This window comes from Augochlora pura, chromosome 10 (genome assembly GCF_028453695.1).
Source record: "Augochlora pura isolate Apur16 chromosome 10, APUR_v2.2.1, whole genome shotgun sequence".
Lineage (NCBI taxonomy): Eukaryota > Metazoa > Arthropoda > Insecta > Hymenoptera > Halictidae > Augochlora > Augochlora pura.
The window spans coordinates 26,356,507-26,375,693 of NC_135781.1; the positions used below are offsets into that span (position 1 = coordinate 26,356,507).

Here is a 19,187-nt window from a genome sequence, read left to right on the forward strand (position 1 = left end):
AAATAATAGCAATCCTGTGCCATTTTCTATTGCTGTATCAACGTTCGATTTTAAACCGCATCGCCGAATATAAATTTGGAAACGGGTTGATAATTTATTAAAAGCCGCCGTTGCATTTTAGTGATTCGTTGAGAAGCAGGTCGATGACAGAAATATATTCTTTTCGGCGAAAAGAAAGGCAAGGAACGAGACAGGACTTCCCGATGAGTCCTAAGATTTTCGTGGAAGTCGTTTCAGCGGTGGACGGCGGCGCCAGCCAAGTGAAAAATAATTCTATTACCGAGCGTTAACGACGATTGGACGATGAGGTGGAGGAAAAAAACCGTTGAAAGCACAAAGAGGCTTCGTACGGTTCTGCGAACCACTATACAGAGATGGGCGGAATTTAATTCTGCCGGTATTAATTCTGCTAGAGGATTAAAGGAAACGGTCTATAGAGACTCATAATTTTTAATCACGGTTTAACGTAACTATGGTCCGATTTTATTACGATTATTCTGGTCTCGTAAGTCGTTTCAAGTACAGGGTGATCCACTTTTAAACCAATGAACTTGACATTTTGGAGCAGCTATTCCTATCGAGGTATAGGCTCGGTGACTAATGATCTAGTATTAGCATTAATTAGAGTACGTATGATCCGAACTTTGTATATTTCACTTAGAGAATTGTCGGTGAATCTATTCCATCGTAATCTGTTGAATTTCACCCTCCGACTCATTGAATCAATTGTATACTAGGTGTCGGAATAATTTTTCCGCACGTCAAAATTAATTTAATTCAAGAATGAAATTCCTCCATTTCCGGTTCTTCAATCTACGAAAGCTATAATTTTGCCGCATCCGATAACAATTACGGTATAAATCTCGTAAACGCGTGTCGTTCAATTGAAAAATATTTATTAAACAGTTATTAATTACGTGACGAGCTAAATTTTTGAATTCTCATTGGTCCGTCGCAAAACTAGTCAATAAAAGAGTCAAGTTGTGCTTCCGGTCCTCTGGATCCCGAGACCCGCAAATTCCCACAAACATCCCCATCTAGAGACAACTACCCAGTGGAAGTGGCACGCGCCACCGACGGCACTCCGCCGCTTGGCATCGCCAAACTATCGCCGTCGATATTCCCAAATGATCGATCTAGAAAAGAAACCTCTGGACTCCAGCCTCCGTTAATGTCAGGGACAATTGACTCAATAAAAACCGGCGGGGAAAAAGTGCTGGTCGGCCTACGGCAGACCGAGCGGTGCATAAAGGCTATAGACGGTGTGTGTAAGACCGTTGCCATCTCTGGTAGCCCGGACAGGACGGGTGACACCCATCAGCTGTCAGATCGCGGACTGGATTAACTTCGCGTAGGGACCGTCGTGGGCCGAGGATCGTGTGTACGGTTGATCGCGTGACAGGCGAGTTTCTAACGGACGTTTGCGTGGCGCGGGCATGCGGAAGCGAAACGAAAATCCGATCGTCCGGAATCGATCGATCACGCCTATTCCTCTCGGTCTTGTCTGCTCGCGGTAGGTTGACTGGAGAGAGCATGGAAGAGAGAGAGAGAAAAAGAGATAGTGGGAGGAGGAGGAGGATGCGAGGAAGAGAGAGAAAGAGAGACAGAGACGCCCGTGGTCTCTGTGGGAGCGTCTGGTGTCGCGGCTCGCGATTTTCTAGGTTATGTTCGTGACACTTGGGGACGCTGAGCGACGGGCCGACGGTACGCGTGAAACTGTACTCACTGTCCTCGTCCGCGGACTGCTCGGGCCTGAGATGATCCTCAGCGGCCAGAGTCGGGCCCGTGAAGCTCGTCTCGACCACCTCGATCACGTCCACATTGTCGCCCGAAGCCATTTTGTACGCGCGTGTTCTCGTCCTTCGATCCACCGAGAGCGCACTGACTCACGTACGGCCGCAAGGACGATCTTCTTGACAGTTTCGCGAACGCGCCTCCTCTGTCGTCGCCTCGCACGCCAGCATCTTTCGCGAGAGTCCGGTGTGCACGAACACGCCGAGGCAGAGCTCAGGCTGACGCGTACGAGACGCGCAGTCCCTCGCCGAGCATTATTCTATTCTCTTCGGTTTCAAACACACACCCAGCCGTTTTCTCGCCACGCACCGTTCCTACGAAATCACCGTACTCGCGACGAACACTCGCCGAAAAATCGCAACGATACGCGCGCGGCCCTAAAGCCTCTCCAGCTCCGGGCTGAGAACACCCACGAACCTCGAGAGCGCCTCCGGCCTCCCTGCTATTCGCCTATTGACCGGACGCCATCTTCCGCGGACCTCGGCGACATCTGGCGGCGGACTGACGCACTTACCAACCCGCCGGCGGCTGCGCTTCGCTCGATGACCTCCTCGCCTTGGTTCGCTCTGCTTTTTTAAACATATTCTCACTTTTGTTAACCCCTTGTCCCGATTTGTAACATCCAACAGAACATTCGGATTTAAATACGGTCAAATTTCACACGTTTGTTATCTGCATTTGCTTATTAGAAGAAATTTGAAACGCACCCTTTAATAGGTTATTTTAAACAGTGTTTACCAAATGTAACAGTTCCTCGTTCCTTCTTAAAAGAAATGCAGGTTTTATTAATTGTATCAAGTCGTTGAAGTAAACGAAAACATGTTGTAAGTTTAAACTTGTTGGACAAGGTGTTGAAACGATTCTATGTGTCTTACGGCGCCACTGCCTTGGTTCGCCGGTGGCAACAGGGTGGTGTCGAATTTACAGCTATAGAACAATTGTGCCGGCGGCAGTCAAAAGCGTTTTTGTTATTTTTTTCCAGGAACAGTAAAAATATTCAATTTTGAAGCTTTTGTTTTCCAGCTTCTTATGGACATTTATCGTGTTCATAAGAATAGGCTGTTGTACAAAAAAAAAAAACAGAAAAGTAGGCTGATCTTTTCTGATCGTTGTAAAATAATCAAACACATGATTGTTATAAATTTTGGAAGTTTGTCCAATATTTCCTCTACTTCTGCTTCAGAGAATGTTTTAAACGGTCATTAGCAGCTGCATTAATTGACAATACAGTTGTAGTTTTCCTAACAAAAGAAATTTCATTAATATTTTCAAAGCGTATGCTTAATTTTTTGCGTCCCATTTTCAAATGTTTGAACCGACATTGAACCTACATAATAATTTTTCCAATAGTGAAAAAATGTTAGTGTGTCGCAACTGTTGAATGAACGCCAGCTAAATAAAATAAATATCTTTTCTAAAAAGCAAGACCGAAAGAAAGAAGCAAAGTGATTATTTAATGATTAACGTTGCAGTTCTAGAAAGCTTTTACCAACAGTAGATACAGTAGTCGATTTCACGCCGCCGGAAGACACGAGCGTGTCTCGATGACCGCATCCGGCCTGAAATAGAGATTGTCTCACGATAGCGAAAACAAAACTAATATAGAAAGCAATGATGAAACGCGGCGTTACATAAACTCGAAGACGAGATTTATCAATGAACGAATGGGATTGGTATTAATTGAACACTGATATAAAGAAAACCGACTCGCGCAATTGGTCGCCGACGACGACACGCGATCTCGCGGACGACATCGTGCGTGATTTAGAAATCTCGGTATGTTAAACTCGAACGGGATCGCTTTATCGTCTGGAAAGTCAAGTTTTACGTCCGCCGCGAAAGTGGCGGTTATATATTCATCTTGAATATCCTTCGGATCGTAAAAAACCGTCGACCCCTAATGCGATCGAGAGCGTGTAATTCCAATGAAACGCACACCTTCGCTCTTGTTGAACGTAGCGACCAACAATAACCTCCACGAAGTTGTTCGCGATGCCCGTTTAGTTGAACAGCAGATCCAGAAAATGTCGGCGGGCGTCAAGATGAGCTTTTAATTGAACCGGTCGAGGAAATATTCCGAAGTTGTCTTTGGTAGGGTCTCTTTAAAATGCACTTACGCGCGTCCAAGAAATTGTAAAACTTTCTGTCGTCAATCATGGTCAAGTTCAAATGGCTCAAAAGCAAAATCGCAGTACAAAGGATGGCCCTGCTGACCGTGATTGGCGCAATATCCTACGGAATCTACAGGGGCCATCAGAACTATGAAAAGGAGGTTAATATTTCGCCTATCGCCAGTCTATTAACGGTGTCGCGCGCTAGTCATAACGGGAGAGAATTAAGTTCACGACGTTGCAAACATTCGTATCGCGGACAGTCCCAAATTCCTGAAAAAATAATGATCGGTTGCAACGCGACAGCTCTATTACGCAAGCCGTAAATTACCGTTCGATTTAATTGTCTGCCGGCGCGGCGGAGCGGCCGGGAATGACTCGGCGACGCTGTCATTAATCCAACGCGTCGACACCGCTCATTAGGGAGCACATTGATCGTGTAAAATCTTTCACATAAAAGGTCTCGGTTTAATGCGTCCGCGGACCAGCGAGATTTACCGCGGACAGCGCACAATTAATTACCGAGCCGGTCGATCGCGTTTCTCCGCGGCTCGGATAAGCGATACAATTTTCCTCCCGTCTGCGGAATCCGCAACGCAGACACTGCATCGCCAACGTTTCAGCGGCGAGCTCGCCGCGTCTCGCGGGCCGAGATTCAAACATTCCTCGCGGGACAACCGATTAATAACAATAACGCGTCGGATATTATCATGGCGCGTGCAAACTCGCGGCCGAGCGTTTAGCATTAATTAGTGACGTGCTCGCGAAATGTCGATGTCGCTTTCCAATGGAGCGAATGTCGCGCGATCCGCTCGTGGAACACGTGCCAGTAACCCAGATTTTTCTACTCTTTCGGAACATATCTCGGGCGAAGAAACGTTTACGTTCTTTGTCGGTGTCTTCGAGAGTAATCGAAGCACATTAGGGACCACGAGCGTACGTCGACAAAGGTCCAAGCCCTTAGAGAGTGCCCTCTGACAATCTTAGATATTAAAGGAACCTTTAAGAATCCTCGAGGGAGGACGTTCGTCCTTCTAGAAGTTTCCGAAGGAGTCTGCCTCGTCCTTTATTCTTTTGTTGTTCATGAAACCGGGTAGTCAAGGGAGTTCGTAACGTGTAGGCTCTGTCATTATTAAACTGCGCGTGCAGACACTGTAGCAATTAGGAGCAGCTGGTGCCTGCTTAACACTGATAATGCTGGGCTAACGATCATTTAACTAGGCAGCCGTTTGCAACATCGATGAAATCATTCACTGGTCAAAACATTTTCTTGATACTATAAATAGGAATGTAAGTATGATTGTTCTTTCAATTCCTATTTTGGTATCAGTTCGATGTATAGTGGATTGAAAAGGGTATTCGGGCATCTGTTAATATGGTATATGTTTTTTAAAACAAGACTAAATAATTGGAATTTTTCGAGATTTTAGGGAGACTAGTTTATTGGTCGATGATTAAAATCCTTTTAATTTTAATTGTATATTTCAATTATATTTTTCAACGAAAATTTAAGAAATGCATTTTGGTAACTTATATCCATTTTAAAAATATTCATGCAAGTTATTGTTATTACATATTATTTACACATTACCATTACTATATAATTGCTATATTAGTATAAGTCGATTTTAAATTCTCGTTATAGGCTCAGATAAAAAGATAAGAAAACGTGAATATTATATTTTTTGTCATTAGAAATAACAGCAAAATTTAAAGAAATTATTTTGTCCAATAAACTAATCTCTCTAGCATCATAAAAAAATTCAAGTAATTCGGTCCAGTTTTAAAAACATTGTGCTCTTCTAAAAGATGTCGGAATCTTTTCTGTTACCCGGTGTATTTACGGTAGCTGTAGTGATCGAAACTGTGCTAATTTTCTTGGCGCTCGTTCGGATCGTTCGGATACGAAGACGTTACACGTACGATTCGCGGAACTACAATTTCGCCGCGAAATAAATCATCGAAGGCAGTCGAAAGAGGGGCCGATATGTCAACCAACGGACAGCAACGCGACTCGATTAATTTTCACCGGTCGCGGAAGCACTAGCGAGTGTCCACCGCTATCCCGATATCCATCTTATCGTCTCCCTTCTTTTTTCATCCTAGCCGACATCCCCGGGGGAGAAAAACCGATTATCCCGCCGCGATTCTGCCTGTATTAATCGTCCTTTACCGCTACGAATCCCGCTAGCCTCGACACGCCGGAAAGATCGACAAACGTCAGATCAGAATCGGACGCGTCGAACAGCAGAAATCATTTCTTAGTCGAACGGTTACATAGTAGATAATTTCGAAGGTTTCCAGACTGATCAAACCGTGGAGACCGCATGGTTGAGTTGCGGGTTCCGGCGAGATCTTTTATCGTCGCGCGCCTAGAGATTTTCCGTTTCCTCGAAAACCAAGTGTTTGTACCAGTCCAAGTTGCACCAGGAACCTGATAAATGCCGTTATCGAATAATATTTATTCGTGCACGCGTACACTTAATTCACGCTTCGGTTACGGTTCGTTCATCTCGGTTGTGACAAATTTATAAAATTAAAGTTTATAATAAAATGAACGGTATTTCAATCAAATTACATGATATTGATATAATGCTTTCCATTCACCGGGACAAAAATTTGATGGATGGTGTTAAACCCGGGCTGCGTGCTAGAAAATCTTTCACGGTTTCTTTTAGAAAAGGAGTAAAGCCAGAGACAAATTCGCAACGCGGTGTTCATTATGCAGACATTGAAGAATGTTCGTGCATTTTATGTTTCTTCATTTTCGTAAAACGGTTCTTAGAGCAACCTCAATTTCAACAGCCGGTCATGGTAGACCACATCCAGACCATTAGGTCGGCCATTAGAGCGATCATTAGGGCGGCTGTATTCCTTATTTTCTAGTTTCCATATTTAACTCTTCCGATCTGATGAATATACGTATTTGTATTAATAGATAACATAAATTAATGTAGCAGTGTCCCAGAACCGAGGAAAACGTAGAAAATTGTTAAAGGAAACGTGATGAATCACACGGTGATTAGCTCTGTCATGATACTGTATGGTTAGACCGCGGATTTTACGAGGAAAATGAGAGATCCGTAATAGTCGAGAGATTGATTAAGTACGAACTTATTAACGCTGGAACTATTAATCCAATCAAAATGCCAGCATTCTGCGTTTTCCTTTTACACTTCTTGATATTTGAAAGATGTTCCTAGGTTCATAAACTTCCTTATTCCAGCATATATTCACTCAATCTTGTCGTTACTGTGAAACAGTAAACGGTAATCGTGTTCAAGGCTCGGTAGATTTTGCTGAACTATTACCTGAACTTAAGTCGAACGTTACTCAAGTTATGTGAACATTTAGGATAAAGTGTTCGGTTAAATCGATGTATCGCGAACTGTGTTTATTTGAACGAAAGGGACAAGTAGCTTGTATAATCAACGGCCTCCTGTTACATGGATCTACCTGGTTCTATGAACTGGTTGCCTCCCGCCGAGTTCGTACAAATGCAGTTCTACCGTAACAGCGAATATGTCACTCCCGTATCTCCCGAACGCCTCGATTTCTCAGTGTCAGACTAAGACCGTAAACCGATCCGACAAAATTTTTACGCAGCTTCCGGAAAGAGCCCGCCGTGCCGGTTCATAAACTCCGCGAAATAAACAAGAGTTCATCGCGGCAGGGTTGGGTAAAGAGTCGGCAGAAGCTCGGCCGGTCGCGGCGGCGTCGCCGAGGTCCGACCGGCGAGTGCGCGACGGTAAAAGGATTTTAGAAAGGTAAAGGGGACCAGGGAGTCGTTTGAACGGTCTGGAAACAGGTCGTTTGACACGCAACGACGACCCCGGGCGTGTTTAGAACAGGAAACTTTAATTACTCCGACGAAACGAGCCCCGCGTTCTCGCGATACGGCAACCGCCTGACCTTGTAACTATTTTCTCGCCGAAGGTGTCCGACTACATGAACTCGCTGGAGTATCGCCGCCAGAAGGAGTCCAGCCAGGACTACCACGTGCAGAAGATGAAGACCAATCAGCGTTTCTTGTCGAAGGACGATCCGCCGCCCCCTGTAACGGAACCAAAAAACTGACGGAAAACCTGTTCGACCCTTCATCTATGTTTTCGACGAGCAGCCTTTGTTGTGTGAATTCCCGTGTACGTCCACCCGAGGAAACATTCCGCCGACGATCCATTCGGCGCCCGTTCGAACGAAGACGCGGTGTCGCGACCTTCGCGGAGGCTGGTAGTATCGAACGCACGCTGGTATTGTACCGTTGTCGGTGTAGCAATTACGGCGCGAAGGTGAGTTTCATTAGGAGCTTATCAGATTTTCGGCGCGTGGAGAGCCGATCACGAGAGAGAGATTCGAAGAGACCGGCGTGCGTCATCCCTTCTGCGCCCGCAAACACCATAAACATGTACGTTCGCATTGCGAATACAAGGTGACGGTGACGCAAACGTTGCCGAATAAAAACATCGCATAACTTCTGAAGCTGGTGTGTCTCTGTATTGTAGGTCAGATCTTCACGTCTTCGATCGCAATATTGCAGTCGGTCTGCGGATTTTTGCGTAGCGCACGCTTGTGGTACAAAGAAACACGTGAACTCGTTTTATTTTGCCAGGGGCGAGCTTCGAGCTGATAAAATTCATTGTTCCATCTCTTTGAAATTATAATTATATAACAGAGGAATATACATATTTCCACACATAAATATTTAATTGTAAAATTTGTTTTTCTGCCTTCCGAAAAATTCGATAAGTACGTTTTGTAGACTTCGTTCCCTCATCCTATTGATTTTATAAAAATAGAACAAAGATCCGCAGTCCCATTATAATTTTGCATATCAACCGGTGGAGAATGCGGCCTGATTTAAAGCAAGTGTATTTTTAAGACTGCCAACGCCGGCGCCAAAATGAAAATATACCGGCTCTATATTACTTTTTACCAGATAAATGGCAGACGTAACTTCTCTTGGACGAGGCGAAATGTACACAACGCTGTCAATGCTCTTATCTCCATTTACATACGCAGATTATCTGTATAAATTCTTCGCGTGTTTCATAACGCTTGTGGCATGCATCGGAAGTGGTTAAGAGAGAAGGGAAAAATAACAAAACCAACATGTAAGACGCAATTGGTGTCCCGCCGGTTGTGCTGCGATAATTCTTAATAGCTACACTGTTCTATTACTGAAATATGACTTTTATGGATGACGGTTCTATTGTTTGATCAAATATTCAACAGCAGTCATTTATCAAGAAGATATCCCAAGCTACATAATAATAACTTCCTTTTGCGACTGTTGCTGGAAGGAAAGTGATTGCGATTCTCTTTATCGCGTCACTCTGATATTTTAATCGCGTACAATCCGCGAACTACTTATTAGCAATTAAAATGTCGCTTGCGAGTTGGAGGATGCCCGGTAAAGAGAAAATACGTAACCGAATAATTTCGTTGCCTCTAATTAGCGTCGTTATGGATGATTCAGCGGCTAACGGGATGATGCAACGGCGACGAATAGTTAAGTCGAATTTCGGGCGGTAAGTGGCGTCGGAATCCTCCTCGCGTCGAGACTGACGAGGAGACAATGGCAGTCACGTCGGTTTTGTAGGATCTCGGATAATTTTCAACGGCTATCTGGCCGGGGGTATCGTGAACGTAAGGTCAGGGTGGACATGATATTTCCTGTATCGGGTGTGCAACAAAGGAACAAAGCAGCGGCCAAAGTACGCGATGCGTGTAACTAGCCACTTCGGTTAAAAAGAAATGACTGGCGCTCGTTCGATCGTCAACGCGGTCCCAACGACCCGTTAACACTTTGACTGACATGCCAATCGTGCATGGTTCACATAATCTCTTTTTAACCACATATACATAGTGTTATCGCTGAAATAGAATGAAAAATAACAACGAGAAACGGTACTCGTCTAAGTGTCGTTATCTCTCAATTGATCGTAATGAATCAATGCATCGCGTCGTCTTTCTCAAATTCTTTTAATTTGTTTATCGCTCTAGCATCTAATGGTTTCTGCGATAATTATTCAGATTTATTATCATGTTATACAATATTATATTATATTATTATTCAGATGATTTACTTGGAGTTATACATTCTAAGCAAATCAAAAGTTTTTAGACAACAACCGGTTCTAATCTTGTGCAAACCTGATCAACGCGTGAATTGTTTTGCCGACGCACCGATGCACCGATGCACCTTGAAGTATTTTAATCGTTTATTCGCGCCGGCTTGGGCAACCAGCAATTGTTGATAGGTGCCGAGATTGCATACCGTTACCGCCATAGACGGCGGCGAGTACTTATCTGGACTGATGCGCGCAGTTGCGCCGCTTTTTTATCGTCCGCTGATACGTGCCACGATTTATGATATCGTGTCACCGATTTCTGAGAGACGCCACCGTTCGAGGAGTCTCGATAAATGGTTCGAGAAGGACATGCAAGAAGAACAACAGTCGACAATGTTTCGGGGAAAGTGACGACCCGTTACGATGAAGTGAATCCCCTTGGTCGACTGTCCCTGAAAGAAATCCCAGATTGCAGCAACTGGATAAACTATTTAATCCCGATTTTTAACGTATCTAGTTTATAGAAATCTGTTTCTCTTTGTAGCTTCGAAAACAGGTGCGAGATGCACCGGTCCACTCTCAAAAGAGTACACATAAAAATTGGGGTTATGGTGGCGCCAATAATTCTCTCAACTTTTATCGATTTCGATGATCTCAGCGCTGTGTCAAATTTTTTTAAAGAGATGAGATTTATCTTTGTTACGAAAAAAATGTCACCTCTTGCCAAAGGTTCGGACGATCTAAGTTCATGGAAATTATGAAAATGTTGTTATTCCCAGAGACGTACGTAGTTGTATCGTAAACTAATCGACTAATTAAGAATCAAGTGTTTAACACTTGTCGCGATAAAGCGATAAAGTTACAAATTCCAACGTAAAGATAGCATAAGTGCAACAACGATCGACTAATCGGAAACGAAGGCCGGATACCCGTTGCGATATGCAGAACGTACGAAGCGGCTTTTGATACGATGAGAGAGAGAGAGAGAGAGAGAGAGAGAGAGAGAGAGAGAGAGAGAGAAAGAAAGAGAGAAAGAGAGAGACTAGTTTTCGTGAACGGAAAAGCATAATTTGATCAATAAAATCGTGAGCGCGAATCCACGATGTTGTGGCTCGGCGACTGTCCTGTAACGATGTAACGAGAAAAGATAGCCTGCGGTTACATAATTTAAAGAGTCGGCGAGTTACGCCGCCGGACTCGTTTCGGCCACGTGGCATGTTTTTCTGGCTTTCGTGCGAGCTTTTTATCATCGTTGGATCTCTACACGATTCGTTGCTAGAGATAGCGCACTAATTTTATCGGTTCTCATTGGATTCAGTGTTTTTGCTCGTCTCATTCGGCAACGAGGATGTTCAGTGAGAGAGACTTCGGGTCCGGAACGCGTCGCGTCCCGTCCGACGGCGACGATCTGACAGCTCGCGAACAAAGTGGAAACGACATTATACGCAATTTCTGGCAATGTAAAACGAGTTCAATTTTCATCAGGACTACGAAAGTTGGATGACGCGGGCGTTATTTATGGACCGCGTCTGAATATTTCCATGTTTTAAGAAGCGCGTTTGCACAATAGCTGGAACCAGTGATTTAAGAGATCGTAAACTTCGAGAACGACAAAAGATGTTAATATACAAGCTGAGTTATTACACCGAAGCTACCAACTGTGCAAACAGTTGTCCAGAAGAGGTCGAATTGCTCGACAAGAGCCAGATCGCGATATAAAAACGAAAACCATGTAACGTCGATCAATCCATCGATCGCGCCGTATCGGCCACCAATTAGCAACGAAAGCCGTTCGCCGGTGCGACATTATCTTTCGACGATGTCTCATCGTCTGTGACATCTTCATCGGGCCGCGTTCAACTGTACCAAAAAATCTTCGTATCCGCAAGTAACAATTGCACGATGTTGCGTCTGGTTTGAGTGTACTATGTAACGGATCTCCTCGACGCGGAAATCGTGAAATTATTGGCTGTGTTTGCATACGAGATAACATTGTTTGCTGATGTGTAAGGGGGCTTGGTACAATAGGGACTCATTATTGGTACAAATTGACTCGTTCGCGGCCCCAGATAAATGCCACACACGCTTGGACGTATTAATTGAAGCCGGAGATCCAGACTGAGGGAGGAAGGTTTTTCTGCTGTGCCTTGTGTGCCGTCGAATCAGATGTAAGATTGCAGTCGACCACAAGATGCCCGTGGACACTAGAATCAGCGTCGTGGATAAGTACGCGGTGGACGATAGAAGCGATGCAAGTACGTCGATGATTAAACGGTTTCCAAATAAACCGTCCTTTTGCTACAAAAGTTCATTAGCGACCGCGCGTCTTTAAGTCATAATTGCGCGAAAGATTGTCGCTACGTTCGCGCGCCGATTCGATCCTGCGCTTTAATTCTACCGATTCTTCGCTCAGCTCGCACTGCACAGAACATTTCTCCGGTGTCACTGGAGACGCGAAGATATTATTGTCGACGTAACTTCGTTTGTATCGTAACGCATTGTGTTATCTAGATGGAGAACTTCCGAAGAAAAAGCACGCCGACTTCGAAACCGCGATCGCCGCAGCTGGCTGCGGGAAGTTTCAGTATCTGCTGTTTCTGACCATTATACCTGTGACCTGGTCAACCAGTCTCGACACCTCGAACGTTTCGATCATTTTGCCGTCGGCGGAATGCGACCTGGGAATCACGTTCTTCCAAAAAGGGCTTTTAAACGCCGCCACGTTCGTGGGTGGGTTTCGTCGAACGAACAATCGTTTCGCGCGGAAGTAATGCCTCAATTGTCAACAGGAATGGTGTCGAGCGGCTTCTTATGGGGATACGTGGCTGACGTTCGAGGCAGGAGGACCGTGTTTATTTACGGTTACCTGGCGGATGGTATTTGCAACGTCCTGTCCGGGTTTTCGCAGGACTTCTGGACCCTTGTGTTTTTCAAGTTCTTGAGTGGATTTATGTAAGTTCGAAAGAGAGTCGGAGCTTTGGATCGCAACTGATCGGCAACTACGAGTCGCTTTTCTACCGCAGAATAAGCGGCCCTCACGCTTCCACGGTGACGTACTGTTCCGAGTTCTACGGGATCAGTGCGAGAACGAGAATCCCGTTGATCATTGGCTTCTCCATCAGCTTTGGAAACACCGTGACTGCAGGTAATTTAATAACCGATAAAAGCCTAGCGTTCGAATAGATTATGTTTCTAAATTGATATATAATAATATATAAATTAATATAGGAATTGGTTCATGCAACTTGTGCACGATGGTCAATTCTCTTTCCATAAATAGAATATGTTTTTTATATTAAAATATGGAAGAATGTCGAATTTTGGGTAAAAAGTATTAAATAAAGTCTAAAGTAATAAATTAGACTTATTAACCCTAAATGTAATAGTTAACGAGTAATAACGGTCCTATATAAAATATTAGGAGTCTTCAAATGTCCAGCATAGCTCCACTATAAAAAATAAATGCACTACATACTATGCTCCTTTTAAATGTAGAGCATTTTTAGACAGAATTTTCTATAAACTTTTTCATCTATATAATCTCAGTATACATTTTCATACTCCATATATATTTCGATGCTTAACCATTCGTTAAATTAAGGAAGTAATGTTGTTTCAGCGTTAGCATGGCTGGTGGTGCCCCAGTCCTGGTCCATAGTCCTGGGAGATGGCAAGTTCGTCTACAACTCCTGGAGGATCTTTCTGTCCCTCTGCGGTGTCCCGATACTTCTCGGCGTCGTCGGTCTCTCCTTTTTCCCGGAAAGCCCGAAGTTCCTGATGACCCAAGGTCGGAACGCCGAGGCCCTGAAAGTTTTCCAACAGATTTATCGGCTGAACACAGGAAAACCTGCCGCCGAATATCCGGTGAGTGCGAAGTCGCGACGACGCGGCCGGAAAGCAGCGGAATAATTATTTGCTCGGAGCTAATACGCATTGTTTTCGTTAAAGATTGAAAGTTTAGAGGAGAAGTCCTTAAGGAAGCAGGAGAACGACAACATGAAGAGCACGAAGACAGCGATTTTATCGTACGGTCCTCGGCTTTGTTTGATCACTTCAATGCAGTTCGCGACGATGCTGGCGTGAGTGTTTTGTTATCTTAATCATTTTCACGAACGAGATGAGTCCGCCCACGGATTGACGCTCCAGTGGTTGAAGCGTGAACAAGTGTTTACAGCGTTTATTGCCTTCGACGAAAAGTTCCCGCTTGATTTCAATCCTTTAATTTCGTAGTCGCGGTATTCGACGGTTTAGAATACTCCAATGAATTCGCATTACTCGAAAATCAAGCGGATCTTTTGGTTCGAAAGCCGACACTGTCAATCGTAAAACAGATCAACCCGCAATTCCGGGCAGCTCTATCTCCCGTTAACGACCCGCAATAGAGTGAATTTTACGGCGTCATCCGGATTACATTATAATACCTATTGATTGCCACAATAAGATCGGAAAACGGGCGTTCGAGCGTCGACCACTATTTAGAGCGCGATTAAGCATTCACACATGTTTTATCAGCGTGCAGGAGTTACGTATCAGCTAACCAGTTCCGCCATTACGTACGAGCCGGTCATTTTATCTGCGAACACGCTGTCGCCATTCGCGCTCTGCGAAATACGTCGACGATCGACGTTTTCTCACGATTCCCCGCGTCAGTACTGCCGATCACGGATTCAAAAAATCCATGCGTGATCCGGCCAATAATTGTCACACGATTCCGAGCTTGACCACTGATTTGCCCGACGGCCTTGCCAGATTTAACACCATTCGGCTATGGCAACCGCAATTGTTCGCTATACTGGACCGCTTCGATTCCACGAGACACAATCGCACCATGGATGGGAATCCAACGTTCTGCGAGATCCTGGATCACTCCACTATTCAGAAGGCAGCTGACGTCGAACAACTAGCCTGCCGAAACGTAAGCGACCCGTCCAGTTTGTCCCCGAAATTTCCCCGCAGAACATTTCCGCAAACATTTGCACTTGCGACCGTTTTTCTGGTTTCCAGATCGTCAGCAAGTCCGTTTATTTGAATACCATTGTGATATCTAGTGTGGCATCCCTTCTCCTCATATCAGCCAGCTTTGTCTCGCAAATCCTAAGCCACAGGCCCATGCTCTGTGAGTGTGCCACTGTTTTTAGAATAATCTTGTTTGAACCGTATATCTACATCGCAGTTTTATCGGCTCTGTTGCAGTTATTTCTTACGGAGCCGCTTTATCTTGCATAGTCTACATTATTTGGTCGACCAACACCGTGATAACGTTGGGATTAACCTGCGTGTTCGCGGGTTTGACGAACATTGCCATGAACGTCGTCGTCGGGGTAGTGGTCATCCTCTTCCCAACGTCATTGAGGTTCGAACTCCGAGATCGAAGCATCTTCGCTGGTCTTAACTACGCGAAGCCTAGATCGATTAAATATTGACTCGCTCGGAGAGTTGTTTCTATGTAGATGAACAGACCGTGAAAGACGATTTTTTAACTTTTATGATTCTTATTGGCAAAATACCGAATCGAGTGCTTTTTTGACACTCTTGCAGAACGAAATTTCAAAATGTCTTATCTTATCGCTATATCTACTGCAGTCTAAAAGTGACTAAAATTGTAGCCTTACAAGAATTACGAGATAGAATTTATCTAACTTTGTCACTATTCTTGTAATAGTGCATGTTTGAATAGATAAACAAATTAAACAATTTCTAGTGGAAGTAGTTCTATGAATTCAACAATTGTGAAATCAGAAATGTAAAACCGGTCATTTGACCGGCGATGTAGGTTTCGTATTGACATTATATTAATATAAAAATGTAAAAAACAAAACAACTTTCCGCACGGCCAAATATATATCTGATGAGCGGGAGCACGAAGTTTACAGTCCGTTCATCTTGGATCAGTCATTGGGACGAATGAAAATTAATTAGAGGGTTCGTTCTAGGACAATGGCAGTGAGCCTGGTGATGACCTTCGGCAGAATCGGATCAATGATCGGGAACGTGTTGTTCCCAGTGCTCCTAGCATACGGCTGCATAGCCCCGATCCTGACACTGTCGGGCTTCCTGCTAAGTAAACAATTTCGAATATTCCCCGGACAAAGTCGCACGGCGAAAACATCGTAACTCATCTCTGTTCCAGGTTGCTTCTTGCTGACATGTCTGCTACCTCGGTCCCGAAAAACCGACGAATAACGAAGAGCCCACGTTTCGACACGACTCCGGCCGGAGTTCCCGCAGTAATTCTCCGAGAAAGGCATCGTGGTCTGCCATCGAGGAACTGGGCCAACCGAGAGCGGATCCCGAACCCTTGGTTTACGTCAGAATATCGAGTTATTCAGCGGAAAAGTTAGCAAGTGGAGAGCAGGTACTCTGATTGATAGTATCCTGTACGGATTTCATCGTGGGGTCCCTTTCGTTTTTGACTCGGGCACCCGAATCTCGGTCGGCGATCGTTCCCGCGGCTTCCACGCGGATCGTTCTCGCGGCTCGCGTTTCAAAATCGGCGCGCGTAAAAGCGAGTGGAAAAGTGGAAAGAAGAAAAGGAGAAGGTTACGGAGGAGCGCCGACAATGAGTCCGGGGGAGTCGGTCATCGAAGCGAGAACCCACCATGGGGGAACGACGGTTGCACAATCGGCCGGCTGGAGGTTCCGTTGGGGGTCAGATTTTTCAGCCGCGGCCACGGCGCAGATCGATACCGATCCGAAACGATGATCGAGCGCGTCGAGGACGATCGCCGAGCCGCGGCGACTCCTTAAGCGCGTCCGCACGCGGCGAGGCCTTGGGTTTCACTTTCGACACATCCTGGAGAGCCCTCCAGCCTTCACCCACATGCTCGTTCGTCTCGATCCCGTATACACACCTCGGGGTTCGGCTTTCTTGTGGACGCTGCCGACGCCGACGCCGCCGTGCCGCCTATCTCGCGCCCGGGATCTCGCCATTCTCGACACGTCCGCGGCCGCGGCTGCGCTGTTTCGCGGCGGTAAAACGGCAACGCGTCGCGCTGATCGAGTAATTACGCGTGTCCATAAAAACCGAGCGTGTATCTAGTATGTACGCGCCGGACGATCGACAATAGGAGAAAGTCAAGGCGCGATCGGCCGCGTTCCTTCACGGTCCCTGTTCAATCGTTCCGGACTCTTCTTCCTCGTATCAACCTCTAACTAGCTGATTACGTTAGCCACTCCTTGCCTTCGCCTCTTTAACCCTTTGGGGACGAATCTCGAAATACGGACGATAAAATCTGCAGGTTAACACTAGGTTTTCGGAGCACTGAAAGCAGCTGTGTCATATTAGTTTGTATAAGTAACAATAAGACATTTATTCTCATGTTATACGAGTGTTATTGTAATAATTGCCGCAAGTAACACATGTATTGAATAAATAACTTACAAACGTATTTTTGAAATATGAATAATCATGAATGAAAGAAGCAGCGACATTTTGGCGGGGTCCGTAAATCTAGTGTTAATAGTAACAATACGGTTTACAATCGAACTGATTGGTTCTAAACAGAACCATTACCTTCGTTGATAAGGAAACGGAATTATTTTCCGAATATTATTTACCTAATAATTCGAGCACGTGCAATGTACATTGTACAGAACGATAGATTATAGTTTTTCTAAGAAAATTTCCTTTGTACTACAAAAGTCCTGTTCGTAATGGATTTTCAGGGAAATTCGGTCGTAGGGCTGTGCTAGTTAAGTGATCTTCGTCTACGGGTGATCGACTGTACATTTTAATTTAATCATCATCCTCGGAGAATCAGTGTAGAACTTCGTTTAGTTTTCGTATTCAGTACAGCGAACCAGCTACCAAGTAAAGAATATTTACAGTTCTGTCGATAGCACTAATTAACTGTAAAACGCGGAACGTATCTAGCCTCTCCGGCATCTCTCTGAGTGAAAAACGTTGATGTCTGTATTAATTACGAATTTCAAGATTGCTTTAATCAGGAAGGCAGCTTCGACGACTGCTACCTCGAACACATGTACATAGGAACGTTCGTATATTTAAATTAGTCGATACACCTGGCTTAGTCAAATAAATCGGGTTGTGAGTCAATTAGCGGCAGGCATGTAGCCAACTCTTGAGAACGAACGCACGAAACTCAGTGAACGAATCGAACGAATCTCGCCAATCAAATCGAACGAATCGAATCGATCGGATCAAATCGAACGCATCGGAATCTACAAAGTAGATGCACAGCGAAACGCGTTCACCGATCGCGTTCCGCGTCCGGCGGTGAACGGTAACGACGGTCTGTTTACACGACTGTCTCTCGGACAGAAAACAAAGAGACCGAGGAAGAACCGAATCGTTCAGAACAACTCGACGCGTTTTCTCGGCCGTTCCGCGTAAGAACCGCGTGGCGCCTAAGACAGCATTCCGAATAAATTGCGGAAGGCGAGCATGCGTCCAGAACGCGTGTTACGGTCGCGAGAAAAACGTGTTGGCATTGCTCCCCGGTTTTTCCATCATTCGCGCAGCGCCGTTTACTTTGAAGAGCTCCACATTGTTAGTCCAATTTAAATATAAATGGCGAACAAGCTCGGCTATTCCGCGAGGAGACCGTTCTTATTCAGATGCCCCGCGAACAATTTGCTCCGCCCTCCTCCTCGCGTCGCCGTTCTTTCGGGCCTGCAATTAGCGGTTTTATCAAAACGGTCGACTTTGTTCGATAATCACCGGTCTCATCAAAATGAAAATCACCTAGCAACGTTGCACGTATTGTTGTAGTCGAGATCGTTTTCCCTTGGATTCGTCGAAATTGATTGCGCCAGAAAATTCGTTAGTTTATATATGTCTTTATCGTGCAGTCGAGAAATTACATATATTTTTTTAAGGAACTACTCTTTCTATGTATTAAACTGATGATTTTTGTATAGTAATTTTTATGCATAATAAAAATAAGCGACAGTTTTAAAAGAATTGAAAGATATTGTCATATTCTCCGCAGCTCGTTAAAGTCGATACCTGCAGAACTAAATCTCTGCGCGACACTTACCCCTTACAAACAATTTTCATTTCGCAAAAAGACCCGCAGTCTGCTTATCATATTGCTGAAAACCACCTGGAACAATTGCACAAAACAGCAGTCGTACGTTTGAATTTCGAACGTTTCCACCGCAATGCAACGCAAATGGAAACTTTTCCGAACGCTCAAGAAAATCGGCGCAAGATCGGAACATTGAAACGCTTAACAACGCTGCATCCTTT

General features: G+C 44.8%; 2 protein-coding genes across 13 annotated transcripts in view; one reads left to right on the forward strand and one right to left on the reverse strand.

The window, feature by feature from the left end:
- Positions 1 to 2,252, reverse strand: part of Pip5k59b (Phosphatidylinositol 4-phosphate 5-kinase 59B) — a 55,436-nt gene extending 53,184 nt beyond the window's left edge. For all 12 annotated transcript variants that reach the window (XM_078193404.1, XM_078193406.1, XM_078193400.1 and 9 more), the window contains exon 1: positions 1,727 to 2,252. In XM_078193404.1, the coding sequence (XP_078049530.1) occupies positions 1,727 to 1,838 (112 nt within the window). In that variant the 5' untranslated portion in view covers positions 1,839 to 2,252. The remainder of the gene's footprint in view (positions 1 to 1,726) is intronic.
- A 9,224-nt stretch (positions 2,253 to 11,476) lies between these two features.
- LOC144476327 (putative transporter svop-1) lies at positions 11,477 to 18,880 on the forward strand. The gene is made up of 11 exons (XM_078193085.1): positions 11,477 to 12,231; positions 12,488 to 12,706; positions 12,766 to 12,928; positions 13,000 to 13,121; positions 13,596 to 13,840; positions 13,925 to 14,055; positions 14,726 to 14,891; positions 14,981 to 15,092; positions 15,170 to 15,329; positions 15,910 to 16,037; positions 16,107 to 18,880. Exons 1-11 carry the CDS (start codon positions 12,168 to 12,170, stop codon positions 16,157 to 16,159), a joined length of 1,563 nt encoding a protein of 520 aa, XP_078049211.1. The 5' UTR covers positions 11,477 to 12,167; the 3' UTR covers positions 16,160 to 18,880.
- The last annotated feature ends 307 nt before the right edge of the window (positions 18,881 to 19,187 follow it).